At 46.7% G+C, this 17,021-nt stretch overlaps 1 protein-coding gene across 45 annotated transcripts in view; it reads right to left on the bottom strand.

Moving 5' to 3' along the window:
• Tcf7l2 (transcription factor 7 like 2) overlaps positions 1-17,021 on the bottom strand; it is a 188,100-nt gene that overhangs the window by 104,916 nt on the left and 66,163 nt on the right. For all 45 annotated transcript variants that reach the window (XM_046449744.2, XM_046449751.2, XM_046449749.2 and 42 more), the window contains one exon: positions 6,921-7,022. In XM_046449744.2, coding sequence (XP_046305700.1) covers positions 6,921-7,022 — 102 coding nt within the window. The remainder of the gene's footprint in view (positions 1-6,920; positions 7,023-17,021) is intronic.

Genomic DNA, 17,021 nt, shown 5'->3' with positions numbered 1-17,021 from the left:
AATAAATATTAATATATTCAAAGGAAAAGGCCTAGAAGGAAATTTACCAAATTATTCCTAATGTAATCTGAGTAGTGAGATTATGGGCTGTTTTCCAAACTGTCCACAATGAACAAAGTTTATGAATGAAGAACACCATGTTGATTTAAAAATTAGTTTCACCTACCTTAGAGGTAGAATGTCTTAATCAAAAAATCTGCTATTCCACTGCTGAGCTAGTTTCAGGTATTACAATCGCGGATGACTCTCTGCAGACAACTTGGCGATGGAGGGGTGGGTGTACAATAGCCACCTTCAAACAGTCAAGACATGTAAGGGGAACACAGAAAGGCGGAAGAGAACACCAACCCACGAGCACCCACTTCCAGGAGCGCCATCTCAGCTCACTACAAAGGCAGAACTCCAACAATCCACACAGCGGCCCCTGACCCCACAGTGGTCTCCACAGAGACAGGCTCCCCTGTTCTAGAAGCTTCCAAGAACAGCCAGAATGACGGTCAACTGCCTAAGAGTGATGAGACATAGGAGGGATGCAGGGAAAAGAGATGGTGTGGGGCTTTAAGGCCCTGCAGATGTGGGTCTGATCAAGAGGGGACACAACCAAGGTGACAGTCCTTCTTGACAAGGTCCTGCCACCACCCCAGGAGCTCAGACCTCAAGAACCCCAGAACCTCGCCAGAACAGAGCTACTGTGGGGACAGGACACTACGGACCACTGACTCTGGACCCCACAATGGTCTAGAGTCCACTTTGGGGTTTACATTATACAATGATTCCATCATCACTTTCTCCTCTCCCCACCACCCCCCCCCAAAAAAAAAAAAAAAAAAAACTCAACCTGGTTGACTGACTCTCCATATTAGGACAACTAGCTCTACTTACAACAGTAATAATATTTTCACAGTGCTCACAGGCTGGCTTTATGTCCTTAAACAAAACAGACAACCTCGCCACAGCCCTGTCCGTGAAGTGAGAAAGTTCTGACTCAGCTGCCACCAGGAAACACACGCTGAGAAAGTCCGCCTGAGTCACGGAGAAATGAATTTTTAAAAAATAAAGAAATATATAAAAACAAGGAGAGTTCATACATATGTGGCAGTGGTGATGGAGACAGGCCATGCATGCACGCACAGCATTCAGGATGTCCAGTATAGGTTTACACTCTCAAGCCCTGCCCCTCACCGAGGATGACACTCCGCCTTCCCACAATGTGTCCCTGAGCCATTTGTAGAGTCACAACACCTACAACCCAGAAACCAAATCCCAGCGAATCTTGGGGATATCCCAGAAGCTACCGTCTTCTTAAGCCACGTGGGGCCTGGATGGGTGGAGACTCCCTCTGAAGACCCGCTGGCAGCACAGGGCACGCCACACACACTTGGCTCTAGAATCCCACCTACTTGTCTACCAGCCATCATGGCGGTGGGTGAGGGGGGGTGCTCAGAGCCATCAGGCTGAACCCCACTGCACCCAGCTCCTCCTCTGCAGAGTGGCAATAATGCAACATCCATGAAGCCCCCAGAACAATGCCTGCCTTGGAGGAAATGTCACAGGCCCCCTCACTACCATTGGGATTACTGCCTTCACTTTCCCTCAATGTCCAGGAGAGGTTTTGCACACCATAAGGAATCACTATTTGCAGAATCCATGAATGAATCTATAATCAATCCATGCAAATACCACAAAAGCACTCCTACTCCAGCATTCCCCCTTGGGCAACGGCAGGCTCCCATCACTTGGCTTGCTCCCTCAGTGCCAATACCTAAGGCACCCATGGGTTCTGCTGATGGTCCCCAATGTGCTCACCTTCACCTCCCCCTCACCCCACCAGGAGCTCAATATAGCCACTAAGACAGGTTTGACAGCCAAACCCCGCCATGACTCCCCAGTGGTTAGGATCAGATGCCAGGTCCTTGCCATATCGCACCTCCACCCACTCTCCCACCCCACCCACCCTGGCCATCCCACCTGACACTGCTTATCACTAAGCCAACTCTTTCCTTTAGAACCTTCATATGCATTTTTCATTTGGCCTAGAACAGTCTTCCACTCTTACCCCTTCTCTGGCCAACTTCAACAATCATTCAAATACCATTTCTAACTTTTGTTTTTAACTTTTAGTTGACACATAATAATTATCTATATGTATGTTGTACAATGTGACATTTCAACACATGTATACAATGTGAGGTGATGAGATAAGGGGAACAGCATATCCATCATCTCAAATGTTCATCCTCTATTTGTGTTGGGAACATTCACAACCCTGTTTTTGAAAACTGTTTTGAAATATACAATTAGTTCTTGTCAATCATCATTAGCCCACTGTGCCATAGAACACCAGAAGACCCACCAACCCCCCTCTCTGAAACATCCCTTTCTCATGTAGCCACCAAGGCACAAAATCCCCACGTACATCCCAGTCACAATTAAGTCTCCCTGGTCACCTTGGACAGCCCTCTACTCCTTCATGGCACCTGGCACAGCACCTCCCACTCCAGGAGGGGCTGCCCTGGCTTCGCCAGCCCTAAAGCAGAGCCACCGGCACATACCAGGTCCACACAAGCATCCAGTGGGGCAGCACTGCATGCATCTAACTCTTCAGAAACAAAAATGAGAGGTTCCTCCTGCCCTGAGCTTACTTGAAAACGCTCAGCAGGCAGCAGAGCCCCATCCCGGGTCTTATTCAGCAAGCTGTTTCCTAAGAGCCTTCCCCTGGCGTTCAGCATTTAAGCAATAACAACAAAAAACTTGCACCATCGCCGTCTGCGGCTATCTTCCTCAGGATTCGGTCTGCTCTCCTATCCCACACTTCGATGCTCATTACACAACAAAATGCCCGAGACAGAAATTCTAGAAATCCACCCCAAGGTGAAATTTCACATCGACTTCAAAAGGAAACCCCCAAGATAAATTGTAAAAACTTTTGAAGCCTTTTGCTGGTTTGTAAGATACATACTATTCCAAAATACCACCATTTTTGGTCCAGAATCTTTTTTTGCCAAGTACAAAGGAAGTTAAATGAAAAGTCTTTGTACACCAAAGACACCAGAGGTGGTACCCAGGGAGCAGCTCCTAGCCCGCAGCTTACCAGCCGCTGGAGGTGGGTCAGCCAGGTTCCCACCACCACTCAGCACAAGCCAGGCCTGGCCCTCAGTGAGTGAGAGGCAAATGGGTCAAGAATTAAAAACACAAGTTTTGAAATACCACAAAGAAATGGGCTAGTTAGGGGCTGGGGATGTGGCTCAAGCTGTAGCGCGCTTGCCTGCCATGCGTGCGGCCAGGGTTCGATCCTCAGCACCACATACAAACAAAGATGTTGTGTCCGCCGAAAACTAAAAAATAAATATTAAAAAATTAAAAAAAAAAAAAAAAGAAATGGGCTAGTTATATGAAGTAGAAAATGGGATGGGGCAAGAAGAGGGATTTGGTGGACACAATATCTTTATTTTTTTTTTTTTTAAGTGGTGCTGAGGATGGAACCCAGTGCCTCACGCATGGTAGGAAAGTGCTCTACCTCTGAGCCACAACCCCAGCCCCTTGAGAAGAGGGATTTGAAATGTGATGCCAGAGGGTGGCGACTTCCCATGCAAATGCTCTTTTCTTAGCCAGCCAATCAAGACATCATCCATCCCCAGGGAATGATTTCCTCTCTCCCCTGAACACAGATCAGCAGTCCCCAGATTACAACAACCAGTTTCTTAATTTAAACACTGTTGATGGGGCTGATGATGCAGCTCAAGTGGTAAGGTACTTGCCTAGCATATGCAAGGCCCTGGGGCACATCCCCATGTCTGCTAAACAAGCAAACTGCACTTGTTGAAAACATTTATTGTACATATCAATTTTTTACAATGAGGTGGCCCACATATCACATGGAAAAAAATCCAATCAGATTAAAATATTCCAACAAAATGTTTTGAATTCCCATGAGGATTCTGCCCTGTACCGGGTACTGGAGAAAGTTATTTTGTTAGCCTGTAATGATTACTAACAAACCCCGAACACTTCCTTATTTTCAAAAAGAAACATTAGAAATAATTATGAAACAACTTGGCTCAAAAGTTACAATAAATCCAAATTTCATAGAAATTAGGAAGCAACCCTTAGATGATTATTTTGAAACAACTCTGGCAAAACACTGTGATGTGACAACATTCTGCTTAACAGAATAGAACCCAACAAGTGAAGAAGAACCCTGTGTGTCTGGAGAAAACTTAACCAATTGTGACTGAACCTCAACCTGAACCAGACCTGAAACTGCGCAGACTCCACTGCGGCAGAAGCCGTGCTTCAGAGAGATCCCTTCACAGACAGACATTCTGTACCTGCCCAGGTACGCTAATGACTCCCTCCCCTATGTCCAGAGAAAAAGTAATTATATAATCATGTAGTCCCAAGGAAAATGGATTCCCCAATCCCAAAAATTACAGGTAAGCAGAGAGATGAGGAGGACAACACCCCCAGTCTCTTCTGCACACTGCTTTCCCATCTCCCTCTAACTCTCCTTGCCCAGAACTCCCTCTTCTAGTCTTCCGTTGTCGGGTGAAGATTGCACAAACACAGACAAGGGTGACTCTTGGGGCAATAGTCACCTTTCACTGTCACAACAAGCATTACAATCTCACAAATCGTCTTTTGTCCAAACTTATGGCTTTTCTCCTCTCCCCAGGTCCCAGAGTACACTATCCTACATCAACGCATACCCCTACACAATGGCTGGTCCTCAAGTCCCCAAGGGCACAGCAGGAATCATGCAAGATCCTGTACCCGCTGCCAGCTGTGGCTCCTTTGGACAAAGGTCCCCATCTCAAAGGTGATGTGCGCTCCAAAGTGGTTGCTATGGTAAATGTGCCCTGCGTTAAACAGCAGAGTTGAAAAGGGCACCTGAGTCTCCACTCTGCTCCCCTTGCCAAAATCTACATTAGTTCTGGAAAAAATGTCCTACCATCTTGTCCAGATCGTTAATTTCCACATGAGAAAACCAGGTTCTGAGGACCTAAGTAAGCTGCAGCAACTGTGGTGGGACTGGGGGAGACCGGGGGCCACCGGCCCTCTCCAAGCAAACAACCCCCACTCTCACACAGTGGGCTGCCCACCACAGAAGCTTCCCACGGACCTGCGACAACCACAAGGGGCTGCGTCCACTCTGAAACCACTCCTAAGACCTGAATCTCCTTTGCACACTCAAAGACACAAAGGCCCCGGAGAGATTATAAAGATAAGGTCGTTTCTCTAAAGTTAAAATAGGTGGGAAAGATCCAGTGAGCATTTCTGAAAGCAGAGAAATAAATTCCAAAGCCTGGTACCACGCTGGGAAGCCCAGGGAGGCAGGAGAGGGGGAATGGGCAGGCCTCCTCGCCCCGCCTCTAAGACTCTAGGACGGTCACACTTTGAAATCTCTGTACCTTAATTCTTTTTTTTTTTTTTCTTAAAACATGGTATTCCATTTTCCAGGAGAAACCTGCACCAGTACCCCAAGCCATTGACTTCTTTACACCTCTGTCACTGTCCCTGCTGATGATCCAACTTAGAGTAAGTGCAACAGGGCCAGCCACGGAGACTGACTTTTCCCTCTCCCTGAAGGGAATGCACCACAAAGCCCAGCCAAGGAGCCGAGACCTGGATTTGGTTCTCGCTCTGCTCCTAACTCGGTGTGTGACGTTGGGCAGTTCACTTAAGGCATCTCTGGCCTCAGTTTCCTCTTCTAAGGTCAGGCAGGGCCTAAAATGATCCAAGGTCTCCTCTAGCCCTGAAATCTGGACATTCTAGGAGCATCCGTCACTGTTGGAGGGAGAAGGGAGAATCTGGCAAACGTCATCCTTCTTCCTGCATGAGGAGCTGACGTTCTCACTAATTGTGACTCAACATGCAGCTTTAAAAAAACTGTTGTGATGGACACCCACACCACAGAGGTATAACTAATTAAATAAGATATACTCCAGCACAGCAAGCCACAAAATAAGGAGGCGGTTGGCCTGCAATTTGACACAATGCATGGTAAGATTCTACGACTCAAGAAAATTATTTTGCAATTTTTAGAAATTACAAGAAATAGAGAGGCAGAATATAGTAATGAGTAACATTTTGCAATGCTTTAATAAAAAATACATGAATTGTTTCATGATTTGCCTAACTCTACCTGTCGTGGATTCATTACAAAAATATGTCTTTCATTAATTATTTCAAAAGTCTGAAGTCCAGCTCATGATATAAATACATAGAAGGGAATAAATATTCTAATAAGGCTGCACTATCTTCTCAAGAGGTTAATTTACAAACTTTCAGAGCCTACAAAATTCTAAGAAAGTGCATTAAAAATACATGTAGACACACACTGTATGTTGTAGTCTCTTAGTACTAAAAACAAATGTTCTCCATGTCAAACCCACACGCTTTCCAAGCCATGAATTAAATTTAATTTTAGCCTAAGTTCATTCCTGCTCTGGGGTCACCATCAGCCAGACAGCTGAAATTTCCTAATGCTAGTACAGAATGTTACTTTTCAACAAATGTTAAGATAAATCATGGGGCACTGGGATTGGAGAGCCTCAGGCCCAGGGTACCTATCCTGATGCCCTCGTACCTACCCTGCCTCCCACACTGGCCTTCCTTTAGACTGCTGATGCCATTTCCAGTTTCCCCAACCATGGTGACTGTGTCCTACTAACTGGAGCCCACGAGACTATCCTAACCCAATACGTGGAGAAAAGGGTAAGGAAAGGACTTGGGAAATTTCCACGTAGGTTACGATCAATAAGAGCCATCAGCAAAACTAGGTACTTCATAAATTTAAACCATAGCCATTAAAAAAAAAAAAAATTAAAGGAAGAACTGACAAACAAGGCCTGTTACCACCAAGAGACTTTTCGTCTTTGTCCCCCAGTAACGGAGGCAACTGTCTTTGGGGGATTACTTACAACGATGTGTGCTGGTGACGGTGAGCGGGCGTCCTTGAGGGCCTGTCTGCTCTGAAGGCTCCCTGCCTGGACATCAAGCAGTGGCCATTTCATCTGGAGATACTGGAAAACCAGAAACCATGAATTAAAACAAAGAAATGCAAAACAGCTCACATGAGCAATAGCTGTTCTTCCATAGGTCAGAAACTGAGGAACTTTTAAACACATGCAAATTACAACAAAAGAAAAAGCATGCAGTATCAGAAAGGTCTTCCCTGGAGCTGAAGGTTCAAATACTGATCACTATTGCTATAAACAACTGGAGTTTATCTTTGCAGTCAAACTACACGGTGGCTTTGGATAAAATGGGTCCACTGATACCACCTTAATTGGGGGGCTGGTGAGGGGAAGAGGAAAGAAAGGAAGGAACACAGAGTTATCCCAGAAGAAAAAAGCAAATCTCAAGCCAGAAATGTCCTAGGACATTTCAATTCCAAATCCATTCTTTCAGTGACCTTCATCATTCAAAGACCCCATCTCCTTCAATTTAAAGAAAAGCTGAGCACATATGTACAACTGTCCTTCCTGTCGTAGAAGCTGCTTCCTAAGAGTGACACAGAGTTCCTCAACCAATCCAAAAGCTTGTAAGACAAAAAATATTTCTCGGCAACAGATTCACACCCAGAGAACAATGTAATTTACATGCCCATTTCAACTGACTGCCTAAACAGGCACAGGTTCACCAGAGAGAAAAATAAAGTGATGAGCCCATTATGTCCCTCCCTGCCTTTTTCTGAACTATGAAACGGATAAATATACTGCACAAGCAAACCGTTTCTGTCAGGGTGACCTGAGTGATCAACTGACTCCATTCCTAGATTTGTTTTACAGTAAGGGAAACAAAGTGAGATGCCTGCCCAGTCCCAGAGATACTTAGCACATGTTTAAGTAATTCCCAGGCACTTGACTTGTCCATCTCGACAGTTTCACTCAGGAAAACTTGACAACCCAACAAAACTTATACATGATGCTTATAAGGACATTGGGATCAGCCTCTAAGGGTTCAAAGGCCAATTGGCCAATGTGTCAGATAATGTGAGCATATAATGAGCCACCTTTAACACTTCACAGACCCAAAGCAAAATAAGGAGCTTTTTTAAATATTCACTGCCCAGCAACTTTTTTTTTTTTAAAGAGGAGAGAGACAGAGAGAATGAGAATTTTTTAATATTTATTTTTCAGTTTTCGGTGGACATAACATCTTTATTTTATGTGGTGCTGAGGATCGAACCCAACGCCCCATCCATGCCAGGCGAACGCGTTACCGCTTGAGCCACATCCCCAGCCCAACCCAGCAACTTTTATTCAATGACACTGGTGACTGGTGTTCAATCCAGCCTTCATCTAGGCATTACGGGGATACAAAGACGCCTGCCCCCAGGGAGTTTATCCTGCCTGAGGGAGCCACAGCTCATGGGTAAGTCGAGGCAGATCACTGGGAAGCTGCTCGAGTATCACCAAGAGGAATGACAGAATTTCTGAGAAGAGACATAGGAAGGCTGCACAGAACGAATCTTGATAAGAGAAGGAACAGCATAGAACAGTCCAGCAAGAAAGGACTACACAAACCCCATGAGAGAGAGAAGGGTGAAAATTATCCACAGGCCAATCCAAGACTTCTCAGAAATACAACTGTGGGGCAAATTAACACTGAACCCAGTAATCCTTGGTGCTGAAGATCCTAGACTTGAGCCACCTGCGTGAATGCAGTTGATTTATCCTGCTGACACCTACACAGGGTAACTGCATCTTCTACAACTTCTACCGAGAAGCCTCGGCTGTGAAGGAACCTGGCTCTGTGGGTAACTTGACTCCAGACCTTGCACTAAATCCCTGGTACAGGTCTCTAATGTTGGTCTGCAAGGGGCTGACCTGTCTGTGATGGCAGAGTGGGTGGACGTCCGCCCTGAACACTGACTGTAGGATTCCAGTCCCCCAGACAGTGAGTCCCAGCAGGACCCTCCCACTTGTCCTTACAGTCCAACCATTTCCACATGCCAGTGTCTTTGGGACCAGTATCACCCGAGGAGAGAACCACTGAAGCAAATGTTCCCAAGGTCCTTCAGCCTATACCGGAGCCAGAGGCGCTGGGAATCTGCTGTGCCCTGTCTCACCCCCACTGCTTCCCATTCTCACTTGCCACATAAACACACAGGCTGCACTGGTCAAAACCACTCAATAGAGTCATTTCCTTGAGGCCAACCAAAATGCACACCCGCCGACACTCACCTCTCCATCTCACAAAAGCCTGTGAGCCCAAATGCAAAGCTGGGCGGACCCACCTACACCCACACCTCCTGCTTCTCTCCACAGAGAAGGTGAAGTGGGTGGACAAGCTTCAGGGTCCACCATCTGCAAAACTGATTAGATTGCATTCTAATACGGGCTCCACAGCATCAGGAAATTCAGGCTTGGTTTAGGTGACAGACCTGCCCCAAAGACCCCACCCAGGAACTGTCATGCCCATAATGCAATATTAACGCGGAGACTCACAATTCTTATTTTACATAAAAGCTTCATTGTGTGCCATATCCAATCTCCATAGGCTACCTGCACCACATATTTTTATGAGCCTGCATTTCAGCGCTCTGAGCCTACAACACACATAATTTTCAATTATGTTAGGGCAGCCCAGGATCACTGCCTATATAACATTACTGGTTGGAGGAAATGAGACTCGGCCCTGCTGCCCAGAGAGAGCTAACCGAATCCAGATGGTGGAGGAAGACAGCCCTGGTCCCGCCGACTTGCAGGGACTCCACAATGACAGCCCCAAACTCTCCTACCCGGTGCAATTTGATGCCACAGAACAGCTGGGCACCCACAAATCCCTGATCCTCCCTTGACTCTTAACTGGCATTCGGGCTGACAATGCTCCTTTTGGGGAAGTAAGGGGTACAACAGGAGTCTTTAAAGGAAGTTATTATTAACCTCCTCCAAAAGGAATGGGTTCCCCAGGTTCCTTCATCTTCTACAATTGGTCCTTATTAATGGGGAAAATAAATAAATAAAGGGAAGAAAAAGGAAATTAGGTACGATTACAGCCTAGAGGAAAATCTCTTCCTTCCTGGAGACATTAAACAGCAGGAAATTCTATTCTGTTGGGTCCTAGAGGAAGACCTGGAGGAGGAGGCATCTCAGATTTACAAAAGGACTGGAACGTTATGCTACATTTTCCCCAAAGCTCGGCTTCAGTTTTACATCCTTTTGGGAAGGTTTTTAAAAAAAGGGAAAAAAAAGTTCCCACCATCCCACTATAAAAACAACACCGGGCTCCAGCGCTCTTTCTCTTAGGCTGCTCAACGTGGAAATTATGAATTGCCTACAAAAACATTAAGCTTTTCAACAAACGGCAATCAAATGGGGCTGTGGGAATTCTGACATTGAAAACTGTTGAAATGGAGTCTGCTCGGCTTTCATTTCTTTTTTTTTTTTTTTAAAGTCCATCCTGGCTTAAGCATTTCATCCTTTGTTTAATAATCATGTTCTGATCATAGCCCATTAGGGTTTTCCCCCAAATCATATTTTATGATATGTCTCAGGGAGCTTAAGTTAAGCTTTGGACCTGTGGGCAAAGTCTCCAAATATATACAACACCCAGGGCCTGACAAGAATCAAAGTGGTGGAAAAGCCTGTTAAATTGTCAGCAAAAGAAAAAGGTGAGCGTCTGATTTCTTCCCCGCCACCTCCCCCAGTTAAAGGGAAAGTGAAGGCGGAGGAGGCCGGCCTTCAGAATGGAGGCTCACTGGGGGAACAGGTTAGCAGCAGTCAGCGCCTACTCGGGCTGCCTGACCCAGCCTGTCCCCACACGGCACCTGTGTCCTTTGGAATCCTCCGTTCCTGGAACCTGGAACCTGCCACCTGCAGGTGCTACTGAGGGTTTCAGGCTTTTGTGCAAATTTCTTCTCTAAACAAACAGAAGAACTCAAAGAACACGGATGGCGGTGGCAATGACAATGACAAGGCTGCCGGGAAACTTGATTGAACATCAGCAAGGCTTCCCGGCACAACCCTTTCAGTCAGTCCGTTCCACAGATGGACAGGCCAGTGGGGACTGCCCTGTGTTTGCTCAGGGCAGGGCTGGCACACTTCTCCTGTGAAGCGCCGATAGTCCATATCTTGGGTTTTGAGGTCCACGCCACCTCTGCCATGACCACTAGGCTCTGCCACTGGTAACTCAAATGCGCCCCCAGGCAAGGCATGGGTGTGCTGTGTGGTGGCTGTGCTCCAATCAACGTACTTAAGGACACTGAAATCTGAATTGCATATAATTTTCCTGTGTCAGGAAATACTATGCCTCACTTGATTTCTTCAACCATTTTTAAAGTAATAAAAATCGCTCTTCCCTCGCAGGCCATGCAAAAACAGGTGGCCAGCCGGCTCTGGCCTGTGGGCTGGGGCTGGCCATCCCTGGCTTAGAGAAGGAGTCCTGCCAGAGAGGCTACGGCCCTCGCTGGTCCTTCCGTTCAGACAGCCGAACCCAAATGAGTAGGAAAGTGGGTTCAACGGCCTGAAAGCAACATTTTGGACTCAACCACCCCTGGCAAAAAGGTTTGGGGGAATAGCCTGGAAGATTCCAAGCCCTCTGGCCGAGACAACCAGTCACAAGGTCTAACCACTAGACCACAATCTCACCGAAATAACTACTCCTCCTTTCCAAAATGGAAGTTTTAGAAACCCCTGAGCAATTCTGACTGGAAAGGTTCACGTGTTCAACAGCTCTCATCCACTTTCCCAGGGGACAGTGGTGACATGACATCAGATCACCCCAAAACAATGGCAAACCAGACTTCCTCAAGTCTCGGGGGAAGCAATCCCAGAGTTGTGGGACCAACTGTCTAGGCTCAGAAGCGCCTCCCTCCAGAACTCTCCGATAGGCTGGGTTAAAGTCAGCCACCCACAGAGGGCATCATCGGCCAAGGGCTCGTGGCCAAAGGCAAGCAGAGTTCAAGGTGGGAAGAGGGACAGCATGGGGTCTGAACAGACTGTTCGATGCAGGTAGGGCTGGTCTCTTCCAGAAAACCAGGTCCTCCAGGCAGCCTCCCAGCCAGGGAGAGTGAGCTCCTAACCTGCCAAGGACAAACATCAGTGCCTCTTCCACCCGCTGTTTCTGACCAGGGTGCTTTTTCCTAGGAAAATTCATTTTACAGGAAATCAAATTACTTGGATGCATCCTCATGATGGATTTCCACCACTGAGTCTTCCTAACGCACTAGTGCCAGAAAGTTGCTTCATTTCTAATAACGGGAAGTAAAGCCTCTGCCTATACACCTAGCCATGGCCCACTGTGTCCAGTCTTTGGAATTCTTTCCCCTTTGAATTGGCTTGTTCCTGCTTCACTGAGGGCCACTCACACCAACTCTGGTTCAAATACCCAGCACAGAGGGAAGAACTAGATTACGCTTTTCACATCACTCCACAGCACCTAATACAGGGCACGAGAAGAAGCCACTCACTGCAGGGAGGAAAAAGTAAGAAAGTAGTGTGCTCACGTACCCAACCCAAGAGCAGTCACACACTGTTGGGACCTCTGATTGGAGGAGCACCCAAGAGACAGCACACTCACCGGACTGCAGGGAACAGGCCCGTCTCTTTCTGAACCAACTTCATTTCTCAGAAATAGGACACAGAAAATCCAGCCCATCTCCTTATAAACAAGTAGTTTTGCTCTCAGGGATCATGAAAAACCCAACTTATACACAATAGATTAAGGAATTGTGGTCGATTTAATATTCTGTTCTACTCTCTTTCCAAAAGTTAGCACTGATCAAATATACTAATGCTGAAACTATGTGGCACTACTGCAAAAGTCCTTTCAGAGTCCTGCAGGATCCTCAGGGGCATCATCACAAAATCTATCTGACCAACCTCCCTGCAGATGCAGAAGGTACAGGAGACCAGGCTGCCTTGTCCTAGGTGAAAATATACTCCAAAGAAGAAAAATTATTCTTTGGAAAAATCCAGATAGGTTCTATTTTAAAAGGCTTTATTTGCCCATGTTGCATGACTGCAGCTTAGAAAAGGGAATATATGATTTCTGGTTGTTAGGATTTAGCTTAAAAGAGTATGTACTACCAGTTACCCAGGAACAAAAAACCATGGGGTGGGGGTGGGGGGGATCAGTATGATCTAAGGGTTAGGTGCTGCTTATTTGTTTGGACTTTTTTTTTTTTTTCTTAAAGAAAGCACGATGTATAGGAATCCAGAAAAAGTCGCCTTTAAAGTCCCTATCCTATTTCTCATATAAAAAGAATATGGTGGCAGGGTGGGGGTGGGGGTGGGATCAGGTATCTGGGTAAAACAATTGAATGGCCTCATCCTGTCTTCAGGGTCTCTCATTCTAAGTTTTAAGTGAAATACCATATTAACCTTTTTCTCATAAGCCTTTTTCATCATAAGGATCTAAAGGGCCCTGACAGTAACACTTCATATTTTGAGAGCATCTTCGAGTTGGAAACTACATTCACAATTAACTCTATGAAATCACTGAGTAGAAAGTAGAACTAACGGTCCAGCAAGGAAGAAACTGAGGCCAGTGGAGCAGGACATGGTCTGCCTGAGGTGGCAGCCCAGTGCCCAGGGTTCTGCCACCCCCCACCCCTTCCTACCTCTCCTGGTTAGGTATGGTGGCCTGAACACATCCAGTGAAAGTGACTCTAGAGTGAGTGAAGGGCAGGTCCCGCAGGATCCCCAAGGTAGTATACATCCCTCTCCCACATCTATCATCTCTGCCTCCCTGGTCTGTGGGAAAACACTGAATTATTTTCTGCTAAGGAAATTTTTCCACCAGAGCTACTGAGGCAACTAGTAGGAAAGAGGAGACAAAGCAAAACGAGCCCATCACTAATAAACAAAAAAATCCAGTGACCAAAATGTGGAATTCGCCGTTCTTTACCCTGCCTACCATTCCCCAGTCCTGGCCCTGAGCTAGCTTCAGGTCAGGGAAGCTAAGGTATGGCTACAGAAGGGCAATCTGCACAGAACTTCCACTCACGCCAAACTGGGTCCCAGACCTGCCTCCCTCCTTCTCTTGAAATGATGACCATGTGGGCCAGGTGTGGTGGCTTTCATCCCAGGGACTCAGGAAGCTGAGGCAGGAGGATCACAAGTTGGAGGCCAGCCTCAGCAACTTAGGGAGGCCCTGTCTCAAAATTAAAAATAAAACAGGGCTGAGGTGTAACTCAGTGGCAAAGCATCCCTGGGTCAATCCCTAGTACCGCCCCCCCCCCAGCAAAAAAAATTTATTCCTTGTCCTGGGACAGCACAGTGGGGGTCTAGAGACCTATTTTCCAGGCCCAGCACCGCCACTAACTGGGCCCATTACTCCTTGTCTTCACTGTGCAATCTCTTCCCCGCTCTGCACCCAGGCCTACAGCAGGAAATGGGGGAGCATGATCTGAAAATCCCTTTCTACTCTGACACAGGGGTCCCCGCGGTACTTTCTTTTTCGTTTTCGAGAAAAAGGAAAAAGAAGTTCTATTGCTTTGCTAGCAAAGGAGAAATAGAGGGAACCTCCTGTCCCAAAGGCTGTGACTCTCTGGATCAGGAGGGACACGGAATTTTTCTAGGGTTACATTCCAACAAGGGGTCCCAGGGCGCCCTGAAGGCTGTTAGGATTCACTGGTTAATTTGGGGGACATTCACTTCCCAGTCCTCCTTCCTCTAGTGGGTGTGTTCAAGGGCAGTTAACTAGGGGAGGAAAGATGACACTGTCTCCATAAACTGGCTGGGGCAAGGGCTGGGGTTGGGCTCAGAGGTAGAGCACTTGCCTTGCATATGTGAGGCACTGGGTTCGATTCTCAGCACCACACAGAAATAAATGAATAAAATAAAGGTCTGTCAATAACTAAAAATTTAAAAAAAATAAATAAATAAACTTGTTAGGGGGAGAGAAGAGAGGAAAAAAAAAACTTTTTTTAAATAATCCTTAGAGCAATGAGGGCAACATTCAGAAGGTGAAGGGACCACTATTACATTTCCCCACTGTCAACTTCCACCTTCCACTTCTATGGAAAAGTAGGGGATGGTATCTCCAAGTTACTTCGTGCTGAGAGAGGGTAAAGTTGGGGGAAATCGACCCAAAGTCCTTGTTTTCTGTCAGGTGGGGCATGGACAGTTAAGGGTACTCAGCATCACAACAATCCAGAGGTCCATGGTGGCAGTCGGCAGTGACTGGACACGATATACATAAGGCAAGGTTTATGCTTTAATTACTGAGCTGAAGTCTAGCCTCATTTGGAGCCATTCTAACATGGAATAAGGTGGGGGGCAGAGCCTTCTCTCAGGTAAAGTGGGGTTCTTCACAATAACACATGACATCATTACATCTTAGCAGGTCCAAGTGCAGCCAGAATTAGACAGGCAGTCAGTATCCTCCGTGGCACTTTCTAATAAGCAGATGTTCTGCACAGGGGAGGCCAAGGCCTAGAAAAGTCACCTAAGACACAGTCAATGGGACAAGAAGCTAATGAATGGTACGGGGACACAAACCAGGGAGGCAGAGACAGTGTAAAGAATGATTTAATTCACAATGATGACATGATCCCACAGCTCCCAAACCTCGCTGGCTGGTTTACAAGACTTTTATCCTCATCAGCTCCGAAACTGCTTAATCAAAATATCTGAGAGTGGGCCCACCTGGCGGGTGGGTGGTGTCTATTCCCCTCCACCCCCCACCTCACCAGGCAACCCTGAGGACGGCTCATTACCATCAGCCACCAGGGCTGGGGCAGTCATAATGAGTCCGTGGAGTTTGTGTGGATGCCATCTTACTTTCTCAGACTCTTTTCAACGTCTAGACTGACTGTTGAGACATCCTTTAGAGGTGGTCTGAGACAATTAGCTCCAAACCCATCTTAAAACAGAAGAAAGTGAAGAAGAAGAAAAGTGGCTTAGCCACACACACAGTCACTGCTGCTTCTGAACCAGAATGTAGGACTTGGGTATGTCTACGTGGACCTTTTTCATCTACCAGCTTTCTGAGAGTTCCTGCTCACTCCATGTGAACCCAGAAGAGTCTGAGAGGGACACACAAAGGGTGCCCAAGCAGGAGATCACAAGAGCAGGGCAAAGAGGAGCACAGGGCCTTCTCTAAAGAACAGGGTGGCTGCTAGGAAGCTAGCCTCACAGTTCCACTCCATGGTGACCAAAGCAGCCCGAGACCAGCCATCTAGGTGTCTTCAGGCAGCCCCAAGTCTGGGCCCAACACAGAGGCCCGGGTGTCCAAGTCCCTAAGCCAGGGGTCAGAAGACATGAAGCCACGGAAGAACCGGAAGGAGGAGCCCTGCTTCCCATCTTGTGCCAACAGTGACCCTCTTCAGCCTCCAGACAGAGCCACGCAAGCCCATGCCCCAGGGCCCCCTAGCTGGTGACAGACAATGAACATCTGTAAGGTACTATAGGAGTCTCCCATGAAGAGGTGGACTAGAGACCATCTACCTTTAGGAAGAGAAGAATTTATAATCTTTCATTCTAAAATCAACCATTGCAGTCAGCATACTTATGAAAAGGCCCATGCAGTCAATCTAACTGGAATGTTTTAGCTGTTACTGGTGTCTCCACGGCCTCTGGAGGTAGAACAAGGTATCCACAAACCTGAGATGAGCTGGAACACAGAGCAGCCTGGGGAACAAGCATGAGAACCACCCAGGGCTTAGCTGAATATGGGGTGTTCTTGGATAAGAAAGCCCAAGTCTTAACTGATGGCAGATAAATTAAATGTGGCACTTCCACAAAATGGAATATTATTCAGTTAATAAAATGAATGAAATATTGACACAGCTACATCATGGATGAGCCTTGAAAACACTAGGCTATCTTTTTATTTATTTATTTTTTCCCCTTGGTACTGGGGATTGAACCCAGGGGTGCTTAACCACGGAGCCACATCCCAGCCCTTTTTTATATTTTATTTAGAGACAGGATCTCTCTGAGTTGATTAGGGCCTCACTAAGTTCTGAGGCTGGCTTTGAACTCACGATCATCCTACCTGACCCTCTAGAGTAGCTGAGATTATAGGCACGTGCCACCGTGCCCGGCTCACTATGCTGTCTTAAAGAAGGC

This window comes from Marmota monax, unplaced genomic scaffold (genome assembly GCF_021218885.2).
Source record: "Marmota monax isolate L192 unplaced genomic scaffold, Marmota_monax_Labrador192_F-V1.1 WCK01_AAM20220418_F8-fsc00004, whole genome shotgun sequence".
Lineage (NCBI taxonomy): Eukaryota > Metazoa > Chordata > Mammalia > Rodentia > Sciuridae > Marmota > Marmota monax.
This window is presented reverse-complemented; position numbering and strand designations above follow the sequence as displayed.